This window comes from Rattus rattus, chromosome 13 (assembly GCF_011064425.1).
Source record: "Rattus rattus isolate New Zealand chromosome 13, Rrattus_CSIRO_v1, whole genome shotgun sequence".
NCBI lineage: Eukaryota > Metazoa > Chordata > Mammalia > Rodentia > Muridae > Rattus > Rattus rattus.
The window spans coordinates 21,297,712-21,317,332 of record NC_046166.1 but is presented as its reverse complement, the minus strand read 5'-3'; the positions used below and the strand labels follow the sequence as shown (position 1 = coordinate 21,317,332).

Below are 19,621 nucleotides of genomic sequence, written 5' to 3'. Positions count from 1 at the left end.
GCACCCATTTAAGGGTAGAATTGAATCATTCTAAACAGGAGTATATCTGCATACAACAGAAATGATGAAAAACAGAGAAAAGTTAAAGGTAATTTTAAAACAAAATATAAAAGAATGTGCTAATTCCTCTACTTTGATATTAATATCATAACACTAATTTGCTTATAATAGGCTTGCTTTTGCTTATGGAGTGATGTGCACAGCAGGCGCTCCCATTAACCACCCTAAAGATGACTAGGCATTGCATAAGACATCCTAGCTGATGCCTATTATTGCTAATAATCGCAGGAAGGAATCATGATTCTGGCGAGATTGGACTGGTTGCTCTACTTGCTCAAGGTTGCCCTGCTGCTATGCATTCAAATGCTAAATACTGGCCCCCTAGATCTGGCTGCAGGCCAGAGAAGTACTTTGTCCTCTACACCAAAAGATGTCATATAAACTCTGCTCACCAATCTTCTCTGACTGGTTCAATAGATGTGACTGACAGCCAATTACTGGGAAGAATAAAGATAGGCGGGGCTTCAGTTCCTGGGGTCACAGGTAGGGAGAGAGAAAGAAAGAGAGAAAGGGGGAGGAAAGGAAGGAGGGAGGGAGGGAGGGAGACAGAAAGAGGAAGAGGTGCCATTAGATGGGATGGACCAGGAGCACATGACTGAGACAGACCGATGACCAAAAACAGACTGGGTGAGACTCAAACAAGTAACTTGGGGAGCGCAGCTGGGAAAAAGCCAGTCTAGCATAGAAAAATAGATTATGGGTAACTGTCCATTAATTATGCTAAAGCAAATTAAATCAACAGGACTACATCTTGATTATTGGGAGCTTCCTGGGCCCTATTAAGAACTAATAGACAATATACACTAGACAAAAAAATTTTCAAAATAAAATAGGGTATACTAAGAGTTGTTTCAACATAAATGCCAAACAAAATTCTTTAAAAGCCAGAAAGAAGTATTTCTACATGACTTCTGCTTCAGTTCCTGCCCTGTCCTGAACAGTCTTTCAGTACTGGACTATGACCTGGAAGTAAAATCCCTCACCCACCCCCAAAAGAAGACACTGTGCTATGTACAATGACACACGCCTATAATCTCAGCTGGCAGGAGGTTAAGGCAGCAGGATTGCCAAGAGTTTTTAGATATTTGGGCTACTCAGTGAGCTCCAGGCCAAAGATAGTAAGTGATCATTAGATAATTTTATTTTGTTTTTAAATTGCCTTTATTAAAAGGGAACAAAATAAAGCACTAACATTTATAAAATATAAAATTCAGGATACAAAGAACCTGGATTGAAAAAAATTACTATTATACTTATTACTCCCCTGCCAATCTTATTGACATATGATTTTATAATTAATCCACATTTCACTGACTGAAGTAATCATGTATATCCTGGCCTAATGCTTTAAAAATCTTGGCTTTAGTTTCCCTAAGACTATCAAGGTCTTTTACAGCTATAAGCTACACATCTTTACTTGAGTTCCAATTTTAGAATATCATATTACATCTTATTAAAGTTCTCGTTCTGGCCCAAAACAAGACCCAGCAACACAAGAGATTATCAGCTGGCACAAAAGCCTCACCAGGAAGGTAGGAAGGAATGAGTCAAGAGTGTAAAGATGGGGATGTAGCTTAGTTCATAAAGTACTTGTCTAACGTGCACGAAGTCCTGAGTTTGATCCCTGGTACTAGTGCATGCTTACACTCCTAGCACAGAGGGGAAACAGTGAGTTCATTCTCAGCTACACGGGGAGTTCAAAGCCGGCTGACTCAAAATAAAAGTCAAGAACAAGAGGAGAAGATATGAAATGAATGAATGAATGAACGAACGAACGAACGAACGAACGAACGAACGAACGAACGAACGAACGAACGAACGAACGAACGAACAACAGAAGACTCTGCCAGGAGGCAAAGAGCAAGCTGAGGCCTTTCACAGGAAAGTATGGAAGCCACCCCATCTTTTGTGTTCTAGATCGTTATTTGCAAGAGGAAACTTATAATGCAGGTCACATACCTGAAACTTGCAACTCACCAAAGCCCACACTGAGGCCAAAAGCAAAAAGTTAGTAGGTTAGAAATCTTGATTACCCTGTAAACTCTAGTCTAGATTTGGACAAGGCTAAACATCAGGGCACATTCAGGGTCCTTATCTTCTAGGAAGGCCTTTTGTACTTAGCTGTTTAATTGTCTGTGATACTTGGATAAATCATTGAACAAACATTTATTAAATGACTATTATGTGCCAAAGCAGCACACAAAGCACTAAAATTTGTCTTCTGACTTCTATATAGTACTTGTACAGGTAGTTATAGACAGATCCTAAGGATGGTCAGTTTACCACTTACAACAACAACAACAACAATAATAATGGCAATAATTGTTCTACCCCTACATAGGTATAATTCCCATCCAAAGGTCACATTCACTGCCCTCTTACAGCTTTTCCATATGGTCCTAAGCCTTTCCCAACCAGTAAATGTTAGTGAGGTCATGTGAGGTACAGGGATGTCAAAATAACTTGCCCAGGGTGATATAATTATGTGACAGATTCAAGATAAGAATCAGACTGATGTAAGCCTGCACCCTAACCACTGCACACACTGCCTCCTGTTGATGCAGAATCTAATCTCCTTTACGAGGAAACAGTTTCCTCTTGGGACTGGTCACTTAGCTAATTCTTCAGGAGACTCCAACAGGCCAACCGAAGCAATGAAGGTGAAGAAATGGTGTAAATGCTGTCTACTTTGCTTTGCATCACACTCTCTCCCTACTCCACCCACGGAGTTCCACGTGCCTGCAAAATGCCTCCAGAGATTCAGCAATGGTAAGACAATGTAAGCACATCCCTGAACACAGCAGCATAAGCAGAGATGGCTACGTCAACATCTTGTGATCTCCCATAGAGAAGGATGACTTTAACTAGAGGACACATCAGCTAAAAGAGAAGAGACAGGCCACCACTAAAAGGTCATTGTTGTCACCAGGTTAGACCTCAGTTTCCCGGACTCTGATCTTTACATAGAGTTGTACAGAATGCTCACAGAACGTGAATGGCCCTTGATAGTGCCATTAAACCAGAATCTTCTAGTATCCCTAGAAATGTAACACTGGGGGCTTCTTGTGACAGCAAAGTATGGAAGACATTACTTAGACAATGAAATAACAACGTCTATAAAGACCGACCAGGCTTGACTCGGAGTGGTGTCTTCTTTCAGAAGGTAGGTCTTGTCCATCCAAGACAGCACTGTGCTCTTACACATACAAGTCTTTAAGAAATGGTTTAGATGTTTCCTTTCAGTAAACCTATGGATCTCAAAGACTTCGGAGTTCTGGAATCTTCCGAAGCAGCACTGGCAGAGGTGAAATCCATCCTGGCTGACATGAACTCTTCTATATAGACCAGGCTGGAGTTCCAGCTCACCCAGATTCACCGGCCTCTGCCTTCAGGGTGCCACTGCACCCAGCTCTGCCCTCTTTTCTACCAAAAAGAACAGTAAAAATACTGGGTGCTCACTTCAGCAAATATGTAAGCAAAATGAATGGTGCCGTGCTTAAGATAACAAACGATTACTGCAAAGGATGAGGAGTGAAAATGGAAAGACAATTCAGAGAACGGTAGAAAATCCTTGCAAAGCACACATCACATAGGAGACATGAATCCAGAAACTACCTGAGTGATTATTCCTCCAAAGAACATGTACAAGTGGCCAACATATATAAGAAAATTAATGTAATATTATCAGACATTATAGAAATGCAAATCAAAACCATAATGTTGGCTCAAGCCTATAATTCCAGCATTAAAGAGAGGAGAAAATCAAGCCCAGTGAATATACAGGGAGTTCAATGCCACTCTGAGCAAGCCCGAGAAGTTTCTCATGTTGTCATACATACTGCACACAAAAGCAGTACTAGTACTGTGTGCATGACTGAGGAACAACCCAGAGTCTGTAAATGTAGCTGTTTACTTCCTAGATCTGTCACACAAAGTGTGCTGCCGTCTTATGAGTATACTGTATCTATAACCATGGTGTGAAGTACTTTCATTTCTCTATAAGTAGTCATTTTCCTGTTGTCTTCACATACTTTTGAGTATCTGCTGATTCTCCAAGACAGTTTTGTATGTTTTTCAAGGAAGACCTCCAATATTGTCATACAACACTATGTCATACAATACTATGTCATACAACATGCAATATTGTCATACACTGTCCACCTAGATCTATATGACCAGGCTATACAGATTCACCGGTACTTGAGGCAAAGGTATCAGATATTCCTTATAGAAAAGAAGTCAACTAATGTTTGATCATTTCCTTGAGCTCTCAAAACAATGTTACCCATTTTTTTTTTAATTAAGCCAAACCAACAGACAACTCTCAGGCTGACTAGGCTCTAAAGTTTTCCCATATCCATGATTCTAGGTACAAAATATATTCCTGTTTTTCTCCAAATAGCTCCTACTGGCATACATTTTTTTCTCTCATTATTTTAAATGAATTTATCTACTTTCATTTTATTAAAATTTCATATCTCTCATATACATTCCCTACATTTGTGCTTATCAGACATGATGGGGTAAGTGAGGACAATGCCCTAAGTCTACCAATGCCTAGTCAGTAAATACCACAGCAGCCAGAATGCCAAGGGCACACATCAGCTCAGATCAGACGATGACATCCCTTAAAGCACTTTATCTGAATACCTTGCTGTGTATGGTAACAGCCATTAGCCACTTAGGACTTTATAAATTCACTGAACTAAATAAAATTTAAAATTCAGCTCTTGAGAATAACCTTATTTCAGGTACTTGGTAGCCATGTACAGATTCTGGCTACTGAACAAGGAGATCTGGGACATTACAAGCAGGACGGTAGCTCTACTGAAGAGTGCTGATGAAGAGGATAGAGTCCATGAATGTTCACAGGTGCTGAAGTCTTAGGAACCGCAATGCCAGTATTCACCAATTGTAGAGTCTGACTCTCCGAAGAATGACCCAGGGACTCTAGATGCTCTTTGAAGGTTCTTTTGGGTCAGCTTAGGTCAGTAGCAAAACCTGTTCACAGACTCCGTAAATAAATGAGTGGATGAATGAATAGTATGCGCCTTAATTTCTGCCCTAATTTACTTAGAAGATATTAGCGCCTGGAAAGCAATGATGCCTTTTTAATTTGTTTATTTGTTTTGTTTTCTCATGGAGATTTTATTAGAAGATGTGTCAGCAGGCCAGGCAAGGAGTTTATAGACCCTGCAGAACCACCAGAAAGAAATCTATAAATTTCTTTAAAGTGCAGTCTAAAGGGATCTGCACCATTCAAGCAGAAAGTTTCAACCCAAGGAAGCAGTGTGCACTACTCAAAGCTCTCACACACAGGGGAAGCCACAAGAGATACCCTGAAAAATCGAACAACCCAATGCCAATTTCATGATAATTTTCTACTGCAAATTTGCTAGAAAGTAATTTAATGGCAAAGCATCTAGTTGCACACAATCTATGCCACTCACTCCTAGAGTCCCCTTTCCTCAGTGTCCTGTTACTTGTTCTACCTTGCCCTGCAGCTTCTTGGAAGATAAAGTTTTCAAAACCCTGAATTCCAAAATCACTAGTAGAATTCTACATACGGGAAAGCAATGCCATTTGTGCTTCCCCAATGATCTCCTGCAGGCCAAGCAAAGGAAGCTACCTGCGGCTGCTTTTTAACATGTTCTGCTTCCCACGTGCACTGACTGACAGCCTCAGGAAGAGGCAAGCTGCTCCTTTTCCACGATTCATTTGTACTTAGCACAGGTCTGACAACAGAAGGCCAGACAGGCAGGGAGCAGCTGTGGCCTGGTCTTATGAAAGCCCTCCACTGGTTCCCTAGCCCCCTCTTATTGTTTCAGACACACTCTCAGAGAGCTCTGAGCTCCAATTCCTGGGAAGAAATAACAAGGAAAAGCAGTCTTCTCTGTGTCAACACCACTGTGGCAGAAACATCCAGCTACTTCTCTGGGGTGATATAATTAGAAATTAGAATAAGCGAGGCTCACATCCAACTTTAAATTGTTAATCTGCTTCATCTTTTATTTTAATTATTTATGACTATGGGGAACTCTTTAATGTAAGTCTGGACAAGAAATTATACAATTTCTATCTCTTGAGCCAAGCGATACTAGGGCTGCTGTTTAAGCCAATAGATCTGTTGATGAATTAGTCTGATAAATTCGCTGTTGCCTTTTAGAGCCAAAACCTCGGTTTCTGCAGCACTCAGTGCTAACTGTGAGGACATAGGAACCGGATTAAGCAAGTCACACTACTTGAGTTCGAATACTTGCTTCACAGCTTTATTAGCTGTGGGATCCTGAGCAACTACATTTCTCAGTTCTTCCAAATTGAGAAGATGACAGTACTGACTTCTCGGCTATCCATGTCAGAACTCAGTAAATATTACCTGTGCCTGCAGCACCTCACTATAAAGAAAGCATTTTCTAAAGTTAGGGTTTGAGGTAAAGACTTAAAGGCAAGTCTGCTTCTCGTATGACCTGCATGAAAATAAGTGTCTTCCAAATGCAAGGACTTGAGTCCGCCCCTTAAACCATGTACAAAAGCCAGACACAGTGGTGCACTCATGTAATTCCAGCACTGGGGAAGCCAAGAAAGGAAGGTTCACTACCACCCAACCTAGAATAAATCAGCAAGCTCCCAACCAATGGGACACTACACCAAAAGTGAATACTTCCTAAGGACCAGCAGCTGATGTCCTCTGGGCTCCACGTGCACATGCATATGCACAAACTCAAAATGAAACCTAGCCTAAGTCAAAATGAAACATTTCCCCTCACTCCAAAACCCTAACTCCAGAAACAGCCACTTGAGAAAGCTCATAAGCAAGAATATTTGATGTCTCTCACTGATTTAGCATCATAAATGGGGGGTGGGAGGTACTTCAAACAAGTTAGTTGTTTGCATTAAGGAAAAAAAAAATGGCAGCCCTGACTCTTTCATGGAAGGACAGAAGAACAGGTGGCTTCCAGCTTCCTTCTATCACAGGCATTGCCAAAGGAGAATTATCTACCACCTCTGTGCCCTGGAGTTTCAACAAAGTCCTTGTCAGTTTGGCAACAGTTATTTGGATTCCGGTTTGTTGACATTCTGGGCACAGCAAAAAAAAAAAAAAAAAATCGTTCTTTTGGTAGGGCAAACAAGCATTGCAAGGACATGTGCTATTTTTGTGTAAATAAGATAGCATAAGCAAAGATTCATTACTAATGTTATGAGTTACACCTTATTTTCCAACAAGGCATGGTAATTTAGGTTGTAGAGTAACTTGTCAACCACACACTTCAAATTCTCATTATATGCTCAAACAGTCACTGGAACTAGCAGCACTATTTGGAACTTTGGAAAATGGCCATGTAGCTCAGAAACACAGAACGGTGCTAAGGAATACAGCACCATTTCATTTCCTAATGGACATCCGATATCACAAATAACACAAGCTTGTCAGGACATGAACACTGAGAACTAACACTCTGAAGAATTTCATCAGGATCTTCTATGAAATTCATTGATATCTTAGTATGAAATCTAGAGAACTTTATTAGTACTCCCTAAAATAAATCAAGGTTGGTTTAACTCAGAACTCAAGAAAGGTGTCTGTAGGAATATAGCTACATCATATATATATATATATACACACATATATATGTATATATACATATATATGTATATACACACACATATATGTATATATATATACATATATATGTATTATATATACATCATACATCAGCCATGGGTTCAATATTTAGCACTATTTAATACTCAGGAAGAAAACCAAAGGCCTCTGAACATGGTTCTGGTAGAACATGGTGGAGAACGCATGTAGCAAACCATGATTCAGGCTAGACTACATCCCCAGACTTTTATAACCATATTTCACATACTTAACCACAGGCTTTGATTACGTTTTTTTTTCTTTCCCGTCATCCTAAAGCTCATCCTTGAGCTTGAATATGTTGCAGACAAACCTGAGAATGATCACCATGTATTACTCACCTTTTAATCCTACCCAAACTCCAAATTATCATCTTTTCATAATCGCCAGGTGGCATTATCCCCATAATCCTCTAAGAAAGCAGCCTTAAAGCCAAAGGATACACACATCTTGAATTTCACAGCTTCGCCTCTAAACGAACACCCAGATTAACCCGTTATAACACTGGTGACTTAGTTTATGAATAATGAATGGCAAATCACTCCAGAACTTCTACAGGGAATTTGTAAATACCCTAAGCAAGGTTGGGAAAGCATTTGTTGGGAGAGAGTAGAAAGTGTATTTGTTCTCTCTCAGCAGGGAACATCCTTTCCCTACAGCATTTTTAAAAAGCTAACCAACTCCAAGCCTACAAGGACCAGGGCATTTCTGGGACTTCCAAGACTGTAAGAAAGACTCCCTGCTTCCTCAGGTTCCTACTTAGAACCCACTCAGAGTCTCTGCTAACAAAAAGCAGGCTCCCAGAGAGCACAGATCCTGTCTTACTCACTGGCCAAGGAGCTTGGCAACGTCCATCCTTTGTACCTACTCGAGTGCAGATAATGAATTGGACTAGGTATAGCCAAAATCCCACTTACATTGATTTTCCAGATCTCCCTCTTCCTTATACCTGCACCTGGACCCGCTCAAAAGAAAAAAAAAAAATCCTCTAGGGCGGAAATCCCGATCCCACCGTTGGGAGAGCCAGTGTCTGGAAAATGAAACCCTACTGCCCATTACATCCTCTGCCTGGTGGGTGTTTAACATCCTTCTACATCCAGGGCAATGGCAAAAGTAAACACTTACTACTTAGGAAGCTGACAGCATTGTAAACTCTACCTCTAACCTGTGTTAGCCTGCTTACAATTTTTTTTCATAACATCAGTTGCCAAGATATCTATGGCACAAAAAGTTAAATGCATGTAAAACAGAATCACTTAAATGTCTTTAAAAGCTAATGGAAATGTTACATAGAATAACCCCCAACCCCGTCGGTTTGTTTTCTCCACGCAAGGGATTTCTTTTTTCTTTCTGACAGAGAAACACGATAGTCACTCAATCTGAGAGCTGACTTGGCAGACTAGCATGGGCACCTTAGGTCCTCTCTAACGCTTGCCTTCTTTATAGACCATTAGGCAAGAAGGAGCTTTCAGGTTGCTCCTCCCCAGATGAGGTTTACATGGCAGGAGTGAATTAAAATCCCGCAACCTCAACAACAAAAAGTTGGCCCTCTCGGGTCCCCCAACAAGCACAAAGAAAGAAAACAGCCGGGAAAAGAAAAAGAAAAATAGTTATCACGGCACAAAGTGAAGTGGCCCAGAGATCCTGATGGGGCAGAGCAAACGACAAGGCAAAAGAAACCCTGGCTCAGGTACGGACGCCTGACACACTCCACACACCCTCTCCCCAGCCCGGGTCAGAGGGCGAGCTCACCGCGGCGTTTCTTCCTTCCATCTTCCATCGCCCGCGCGGGGGCTCGGGGCCGCGGGGATGCGGGCGAGCCGGGCTGCGGCGCGGGGAACCGGGCTGGGCGCGCGAGTGCGGGCGGCTCTTTGTTGCGCGCCCCGGGACGGCCGGCGGCGGCGGCAGCGCGCACCCCGGCGTTAGCGACGAAGACCGTGGCGAGCACCCGGGTCGGCCCCGGCAACGTCAAGGCGAAGGCGGCGGGGGCGGTGCCCCGCGCGGAGGAGGAGGAGGTGGCGGCGGAGGCTCGGCTCCGCGGAGTAGTGTCCTGCAGCCCTCTGCTGCCTGTTGCTTTGTCTCCTTCCGCAACACCCCCTCCCCTGAGGAAAGTGAGAGGCGCGCTCGCGGGCGTTTCCTCTCGGAGAGCGCCGCGCGCAGGCCGTCCCACCTGGGCCCGAGTGCGCGCGCCCGTGCGTCTCCTCAGGGTCGCAGCTATAGGGAGCGAGTGGGTCCGCCTAAGAGGGCGCTCAGGGCCACAGGCCCTGCCAGAGCCGTCAGTCACTGGGCTCTGAGGGGACTCAGGGCCACCTGCCCCATCCAGAGGCTCTAATCCCTGAGACCAACTTTAAAGGCCCATTTCTCCAGGAAATAGGTCTCACCCTGATACATGCTCTCCAGGTCCCCATGGCTACCCTGTCACTGAGACTGCCCCGCAATGAAATGTCACTTCACTGAGTTTCACCCCTGCCCCTGCCCTGTTTTATCCTTGCCGCAGAAACAAGGGCTGGAATCCACCCCTTTTCAGGATTTAGGTTTCAGTCTGTGAGTTATATATGGATGTAGCAGTTGGTGGTCAATATTGCAGGTAAAAGCTATGAGGCCAGTGGCCAAGTCCCAACCAGCAACTTTTCTTTTGTGCTGATTCTTATTCGTGGGTCTCTGTTAACACAATTGTCAGACTGGAGATCAAGGAGCCAGGACTAGCTTGTCCAGTCTAAAGAAGGCCTTGTTCCAAATAAAGTGGGTTCCACGTCAAGTTCAGTGCCAGATCCACACACCTAAGGCAGAAGCATACCTGGACAGTTGTATAGCGGGCCTGTGATTGATTCTCTTACAGCTCTACTGTCTTAGCCATGTGGCCAGCAGAAGATGACCAGAGGGAAGTGCCTAGCAACCAATGTTAGAGTTAAGGGGTAGGGGTCAGATTTCCTGGTGGCCCACAGGCCAGTTGGAAATCTGTGTAAACCACCTACTTTGGTCTCGGCTGTCAAAGTCAACCTAGAGTACCCCCCAAAGGAACCAAAATGAAATAAATCCATTCCAACTTCACTAACTAACTGCTATCCAGGTTCCCCCTCCCAGACCAGTAGTAAGGGCAGGTCTATGGGTTGGGAAGCATCCCAGTTAATGGACTATTTCTAACCTGTGGCTCTTCCCTTCATCCTCGCATAACTCTCAGAGATAGGGCCTCTGCCCCTGTTCTAAACCCCTGCCTCCTTGATTCTCCCAGCCTGTCCATCGTGTTGACAAGAATCGTAAGAATTGATACAAAATGCAGTTGCTGCCCTGAGACTTGGATGGATGTTGTGGCTTTTACCTGGGAAAATAACCCATAATTCATAAATTCAGACAGAACTTCATATATGCTGAAAGGTGAAGGCCTTGATGTATACTAGCGTATTAATTAAGGGACCTGGAATTAGTCCCCAGAAAACCCAGGAACCCAGCTCAAAGGATCACTATTGTGCTCAAGTTCGGTGTCAATACCTGAGAAATCACCTCTGTAAACAGGAAGGAGGGCTATCAGGGGAGTTCAAAGCTATGCACTATTTCAGACAAAGCATGCCAATCCACAACATCCCCATGTTACCCCAAAAGATAAGCAACAATGACCCCCAAAAGCATGGGTTGGTACATGCTTACTCGATACAGCATTCTTTCATTAACTTGCACCATGAGTCAAGCTGTTAAATGTGGTATGGAAGGAAAGAGAAAACCTACGGCAAGGAAGACACAAAGACATGCCGTGCTAGAAGTCAAAAGGAGAATGGAACGGGTGAGATTCTGCCGTGTAGTGTTAACACATAGGTATCTAATCTTTACTATTTCTAACAGTCTGAAGAGCCCAAATTCTGGAATATATATTCTGTCTATTGAAGTGAGGGATTATCTAGAATAAATTTTAAAAAAAAGAAAATCAATATAAATTTCCAAAAATCGACACAACTAAATGGCTTGTTTGTTGTTTGTTTGTTTGGGGGTTGTTGGTGGGTTTGTTTTTTGAGACAGGGTCTCACTGTATAGTTCTGGCTGGACTGGAACTAGCTATGTATGTAGACCAGGCCTCAATCTTTAAAGAGCTCACCTCCCTCTGCTTCTGCCTCTCAAGTACTGCTGAAACCAGCTTCCTACACACTCTTGATTACTGATATGGAATGATTTCTTAATAGCTTCATTGAGACCTAATTTATATGCCCCAAAACTGACCCATTTAAAACTCACAATTTAGTAATTCTTAGTTTATTAGCAGGAAAATACAACACCAGAGTTAATTTTAGAGTACTTTATCATCCACAAAGGAATCTTATTATCTACACCTACATTACTATCATTTATTCTGCTCTTGAGAGAGTTTTCTCTTCATAACCATTAAAATAACGTGTGTTCTTATGGTATGATGTCAGATTTTCGGAAGACCTATCAAGTTTCTTTCACAGGACTTCAAAGTTTTCATATGCAGTGCTTAGTGGTAACGTTTGGTTTTAATGAGAATGAAGGGAACTGTCTAGGAGTATGCAAATATTCTACTTCAGTGATGTCATGTTAATCAAAACATCAAATTTTATACTTAAGAGCTGTTCACTGCTCTGGATATAAATTTAATCTCAAATATATTATATATACATATATATGTATATTTATAATGGGAATCAAGTGACATATTCAAATTAGAATTCAGTTAGAATTAGAGGGTGTTAAGCTAAACAAACACTATTTCTTGAACCAAGTGAGTCTGAATACTTAGCATATGAATGCCCAAGTCCATAGATATTTTCTCTCTCCAAGGATCACAAGGCAAGTTTCTTGTCCCAGGTGAAAGCCAAGGTAACTGACTGACTTATTTGGGTACAGAAAGGAATGCAGAGCAAAAACTAAATGTGAAAGGTTGCATGTGCCATATAAACCCTAGGATTTAAGCACAACTCATTGGCTTATTTTTCTTTTCTCTGTTACAGGTTCTGACAATTCATAAGTGTAAATCATTTTGTTTTAAGTATGTAAGACGTTTAAACAAAAATGCTCATTGTGGTCTACAGTTCAGTCTTTATTTTTATTTGCTTAGTTGTTTCAGATTATTTCACAGCTCATGAAGACTCTTAGACAATACATTTAAAGAAAGAGGAGTTTGTAGCTAATCACATACAATATTAGTCTGCAGAATCAGAAGGCCTTCAGCACATGCTTCAGTGTTTAGGTGGGATACTTCATGAACCACACACCAGCTGCATACAAACTATTCACAGAGGAGGGTGTTGCCTGTGCCATTTCTACCTCCTGCTCCTGCTCCTGTCCATAATAGTGCTTCAACAAATAATTGTTGACATAAAGTTTTTCACTACCCAAGGGAAAACCATTCAACTGTAGTGAGGATTTTGGTTTCTTAAAAAGCAAACACTGGGGTTGGGGATTTAGCTCAGTGGTAGAGCGCTTACCTAGGAAGCGCAAGGCCCTGGGTTCGGTCCCCAGCTCCAAAAAAAAAAAAAAAAAAAAAAAAAAAAGCAAACACTGAAATATTATAAGAATATGCTTTTGTTTTAATCCCAGGTGTGGGGACATGGGGCTGCTCACAGCACCTGACTCGGGACCATGATTTTGCCAAATACAGAAAGTTCTGCAATTGTGTAACATTTGGAATTTTCAGGGGGTATATAAATGCTAGGTCTCCAAGAGATGGGTGCGTTGGTGGATGTTGTTTGCTTGTTGTTGGTCACAGTTTATTAAGTAGTCATGCACAAAGAAGAAGGAGCAGGGGAAGGAGAAGGGGAAGAGAAAGATGAAGACAAAGAAGAAGAGGAGGAAGAGGAGGAGGAGAAGGAGGGAGAGGAGAAGGAGGGAGAGGAGAAGGAGGAAGAGGAGAAGGAAGAGAGAGAGAAGAGGAAGAAAGAGTAGGAGGAGGAGGGAGAGGAGGAGGAGGTGGAGGAGAAAGAGAAGGAGAAGGAGAAGAAGAAGAAGATGATGATGATGATGATGATGATGATATTCTGAGGATGAAGATCAACTTGCCCCAAGGAACTCAATGCCCCATCAGTAGGAAGCAGTCTAACAATAATGTTGGTTCCTTTCCCCCTTCTCCTTTTTTTTCCCTTTCCTATCTAGTGTTAGGGATTGAAAGGGTAGAAAAAAGTGGAAAGAACCTTAAAAGGGTAGAAAAGTAAAGAAAGAACCTTAAAAGTAGCAAAGCAAGCTACATTCAACATTACCTAAATTGTGTTGTACTTGAATTTCAAGAGCTCAAAATGATACTGAGAGAATATGTCTGAGCAAAAGTCAACACAAATCTGCTGGATGTGACCAGTGAGTGCTGGATGGATAAGAGTGAGAAACAAGAAACAAAGTTAAAAAATGTGGTTAGTGTGCTCAGGTGAATCAAAGAAAGGCGAAAGAGTAGATACTGCCTGACTTGTGGAATTCAAAAATGTCAGATCAGAAGGTGCTGACAAAAATACTCAGCTCACCTTTCCCTATGACCCAAGTAATTTAGGCTAAGTGTGGTAAGAAAAACAGTAATAATATGAGTGCTTTATTTAAGGCATGGTCTTGCTATATATATACTCCTGCTTTCACCTGTGAGTGTACAATTACAGGTGTGCACTAACCTCCACTTATTTTCTGTTATCGCTTATATGGGTCACTATTCTTTCACCCATTTGTGTGATATTTATTGAACATGCATTATGTGCTAGGCACACTTAACAGACTACAGCAATACACATAATATCTCTTCACTCAAGGAGCTTACAGTCTAAGTAAGGGACTTGAGCAAACAGAAAATAAGGTAAGTCTATGGGATGTTACATGAAGCTGTCTCTGGAAGAAAATTAAACGCATAAGCAGGATAAGGAGTTGGGGTCTGAGACAGCGAGTAGGTGGGTGCAAAGAGTTTTCAGTGAAGAATTCACTGAGTGGGTAAAATTGAATATGGACCTTGAGCAGGTGAGGTATGAAAGCCACGCAAATATGTAAATGTGCTAAATTCCCGAGGTCTTCCTCAGGAGTGTGCTCAGCACAGTAAACCTAGGGCTAAGTAAGAAAGAAGGGGTAGGTAAGGCAGGAGGTATAGGCTGCTATAAGGGTCTAGGCTTTTAGATTTCCCCTTAAGATTTCATGCAAAGGAACAGTGTAATCTGATTTCTTCTTTTTTTCTCTCTCTCTCTCTTCCGGGATCCCCCGTGGGATGTACTGGAGGCAGGGAGGTGAACTGGGAAGCTATTCAAACAATCCAAGTAAAATGTAGTGCTGGCTTAGGTAAGAGAAGAAACTACAGAACTCATTGAAAAAGTGTTCAGATTATGGTCTTGGGTTTTAAGGTGGTCATATCTGAAAGACTGGCTCTCAGTAGCTATATATCACTGGGGAACAAAATAATCATACATCTACTTTTGGCTTTATCTATCTACCCATGTGTGAATACTGCTTAATCAGTTCTCCTGCTCAATTCCCCCGTGATGTTCAATTCAATAGATTCATATGCTCAATTAAATTCCAAAGACTTTTAAGAAAATTAAGTTTAAAATTTCAGGTTCCCACATGCTATAGCCACAAATATACTATACTATACTATACTATACTATACTATACTATACTATACTATACTATACTATATATACTATGTTATACTATACTATACCATATTATACTATAGTGCTGATGGCTATATTATTTAGATGGAGCAGACCTGGACCATTTTTGTCAACTCAGTCTATAGACAGCCTCACAGAACGCTGACCTCAGAGATAGGCAATAAATAGACAACACTGCTTATTTTCCCAGACTGCACTGCTTCTCAGTACAGTATAGTCTCCTCCAGTTGATTCGCTTACTATTCTTTAACTTGATGACTATGATATATAAATAATACAAACTCAGCGGATAGTGTGCTTTAAGGGTGTAAAAAAATTCTTTGCTTGATTATCAATATGTGATACAATAAATACTCTTGCAATACAGGCTCCTAATTAGCCAGAAATTCAGACTGGCCTTTGATCCCAGCACTTAGAGATAGAGGTAGGAGGATCGGGAGTTCAAAGCCAAGCAGAGCTAAAGAAGAATGTCTTAAAACAAGCCCAGAAGATGATAAACAGCACCTTCACTATATCAAGTTGCTAAGCTCTTTGTTAAGCTTGGTGTGTTCAATGTATTTTTATGTTACTTAACATTTTCTTGTTACTGTTAAAACAGAATCTTACTATTATCCAGGCTGACCTATAATCCATAGACACAGTGAGTCCCCTGCCTCAGCCTCCCCAGTAACTGTGAGGACAGGCATACAGCACTACACCCAGCTGAGTTAGGATAGACTCAACTTAGGACTGGCCTATGGGGATGTAACTCTGTAGTAAACTGAGGTCTATCTGTACTATGTACCAACCTTAAAAACAAAAGCCAAGTACTGGCGTGAGTGCACAATTACAGTTACATTTTTCTTCTTTACCCTGTCAACCAGAAAATGTTGTGCCATCAAACCATTCCTGAAAACACTTGAGGAGAAAAGTCCCTGCTTCCCTCCAGCCACAAAACACTTTTCCCTAATGATTCAATGAGCGAAGAGCAGTGGTTTCAAAAGTAATCTTGGTGTGCAAGGGGGATTCCATAGAAAAATGTATCTTTGCTAAAATCAATATGTTACTTTAATTTTTTCCCAAGGTTGAATGAATTATGGAAATTGCCTATTCCGGTGTGTATTTAAATTGTAAAAGTTCCTTGGAATGTTTCCAAGTGGATGGCACGGCAGAGCGAAGCCGCTGCTCTGTAGTCAAGGACAATAGCACGCAGCGAAGGCTGCATCAGGGAACAGAGGCCCCAGCTCACTTTCTCTCTGACCATCATATTTGGTCTTTGTCCTGGTTCCTGGCAGAAAGCTTAAAATCTGTGGGGCTTTCTGAGAGAAAAGAGTGCCTTGAGACTCGTAAAGGAGCCCCTTTAACGCTGCCCAACTGAAGCTGCTGAGGAGACTGAAGGTGGGTGCCCTAGACCACTTCAGGTTGAGAATGGTTCTCAAAACACACTGGAACCTTCAGCCCAAACCACCGGCGACCTTGAGGGAGAAATAACTAGAGATCGGTATCAGTAAAAACTCTTAAAATAGGGGCAAGCAATATAGCCCAGGGGACTGAAGTGGTGCAAAGTGAGAACCAATTCCAGAAAGTTCTCCAGCTCCCAGGGCAAAACACACACACACACACACACACACACACACACACACGCACACACACACACACACGCACACGCACACGCACACGCACACGCACACGCACACGCACACGCACACACACCCACACGCACACGCACACGCACACGCACAGCACACGCACACAGAAAGAGAGAGAGAGAGAGAGAGAGAATGCTGATACAGGGACTGGACTGAGGCTTGCAGTTGAAATCAAGTAAATTGTAAGGTAGGCCAAACTGAGTTCAACACAAGGTGAGCACCCAGGAATCACTCTGGAGTCAATATCTGAGACTATCTCCAGATTCTAAGACTAATCCCCCAATGATCCTGTGCTGCAGAATAGGCTATAATTCCCCTCTCAGCAGTATCTTCTCCATCTCTGTAACCTTGGTTTCTACCGGTGCCTTGCTTTAAATTCTGAGTCACTTTCGTCAGAAAAAAAAAAAAAAAAATTGGTTTGGTGCCTGCGATAGCATTTGTGGCCACTTTGACTTGAGGTACAAAAACATGTGGAGAGATAAGCAATTTCCCTTTCAGGTCCCTTTTCTAGAACTTGTTGAAAATGGATTCATGCTAAAGAAGAACAAGGAGTCAAAAAAATCCAACGTGCTTGTCAAACCAGGTCAGTTTTCTCCTAGGTAGGAAAGCAGGCTGTATTTTCTAGCATGATGGTATCCCGGTGGGGCTCCACTGCTGCTTCTGGTCAATGGAAAGTCAGCAAAAGCGATGCACTCCTGGAACACAGTCTTCCTGACAGACTCCATAATCCCTGTCTACTGAGCAGGTCAGAGCAGCCAGAACGTGTGTCAACGCATATTCCAGAAAGTAAAGAAAAGAAAAGGGTTTCGTATTGTTAAGCTACTAAAATGAAAGATTTCTACTAGAGCAGAAAGTAATATATAATAAATTATATTATATATAATCATATTATTCTATAAAATATAATGAATTTCAAGGACTTCTATCAGCTCTCTGCAGAGCTGACTTTTTGTGGATTTCTCTACTGAGGTGAACAGTCTGAAGAGTGTAAACTCATAAGCAACTGAGGGAGTGTCCCAGAAATGTGGATACAAAGATCTCCAATAAGACCACCTGGAGTGACATTGTACGTCAACTACGTTAGACTCACCAGGGTGCAACACGCATGTCTCCCTGACCTTCTCCCACAGTTCCTCTGCTCAGAGGCTAGACATTGATAGGCCTTCTGTTAAAAACTGGAGGTCCCTTCCATTCTGACGAGTACACTCTTAGGGTGGATAAATGCCCAGAGCCAACGTGAGAGATGACCTACCATCTGAGTAATCACGGTGACTAAAATTTTTATATTTAGCTATCAAATTCACTAATGAGATTTTTATTAGTAATAAACATGAATATTGTTTTTGTAAATACTCAGTTGCAAATGTATCTGCGCATATTTGCAAATCGTTTAACTACAAGCACACTCGTTTATCATCACAAACACCTTATAGCACTACATACTAATGACTTACTACAGAAACTGAATTATGTCTCAAGAGCTAAGAATAAATTTGATAGGTATAAACATTTCTATGTATCTCCATTTATTACCATGGCAACCAATTAAAATAAGTGTGTTTAATTAGTTGTTGATAAAGCTCTAAGTTACTATTAATACCCAGTGTTTAGAATTACCTCTCATATAATTATAATAAGTGATGCCCCGCTTATTGCCAGAATAGACCAATTCAATATATATTACTAGAAATAATCTCATTTTTTTGCATTAGGAAGGGTCTTTGTTATTATTACTTGTTAATTTTGTCTTCGATACTTTTCTGTTACTGTGATAAAATACCATGACTGAAAGCAACCTAAAGAACTTACTTTTTTCTTTTCTTTTTTTTTTTTTTTTTTTTTTTTTTCGGAGCTGGGGACTGAACCCAGGGCCTTGTATAGGCAAGTGCTCTACCACTGAGCTAAATCCCCAACCCCAAGAACTTACTTTATCTTAGAATTCCGGAAGGATATAGTGCATCATGGACGAGAAGGCATGCATGGAAGAGAAAGATGCTAGCAGGAACAGGAAGCTAGCGGGGCACCTAGCACACAAGAAACACGGCCAAACAATAAACCTCCTAAGCCCGTCCCCAGTGATATCCTTCCTCCAGCAAGGCAGTACTCCTAAAGGTTCCATAACATCTCCAACTAGTGCCACCAACTGGGAAACAAGTGATCAATTATGTGGACCTATGGAGGACACTTAAACAACAATAATTGTGTTATTTTTTAAGATTTATTTTATTATATATAAGTACACTGTAGCTGTCTTCGGACACATCAGAAGAGGGCATCTGATCTCATTACAGATGGTTGTGATCCACTATGTGGTTGCTGGGAATTGAACTGGAGGACCTCTGGAAGAGCAGTCAGTGCTCTTAACCACTGAGCCATCTCTCAACTCACCCCCCTTTTAATAATTGTTGTCTAAAACAATGTATTAATTGGCAGTGGTGTATGCTTGTAGCCCTAGATGCTTGGAATGGTGAGAAGTAGGATTCTTTAATCCACAGGTTCAAGGTCAGCATGAGTAACAGGCCAAACAAATAAGTAAATCAAATTACCAACCCTCTGGTCTATTTCTTGACTAATCTTAACAAATAGAAAATATTCAAACAAAAGAGAAAGCTAGTAGAGTGAGAATTGATGTTTCCTGTTTAACAGAGCAAGGGATAGAGCCTGAGGTTTTACACATGCTAGGCAAGAGCTGTAGCACTGAGCTATAG

The 19,621-nt window shown here is 41.7% G+C and overlaps 1 protein-coding gene across 1 annotated transcript in view; it reads right to left on the bottom strand.

Moving 5' to 3' along the window:
* The window catches only part of Psd3 (pleckstrin and Sec7 domain containing 3), a 373,120-nt gene extending 363,450 nt beyond the window's left edge, over window positions 1-9,670 (bottom strand). The window contains exon 1 of the mRNA XM_032918497.1: window positions 9,455-9,670. Within this exon, the coding sequence (XP_032774388.1) occupies window positions 9,455-9,475 (21 nt within the window). The 5' untranslated portion in view covers window positions 9,476-9,670. The remainder of the gene's footprint in view (window positions 1-9,454) is intronic.
* Window positions 9,671-19,621: the final 9,951 nt, after the last annotated feature.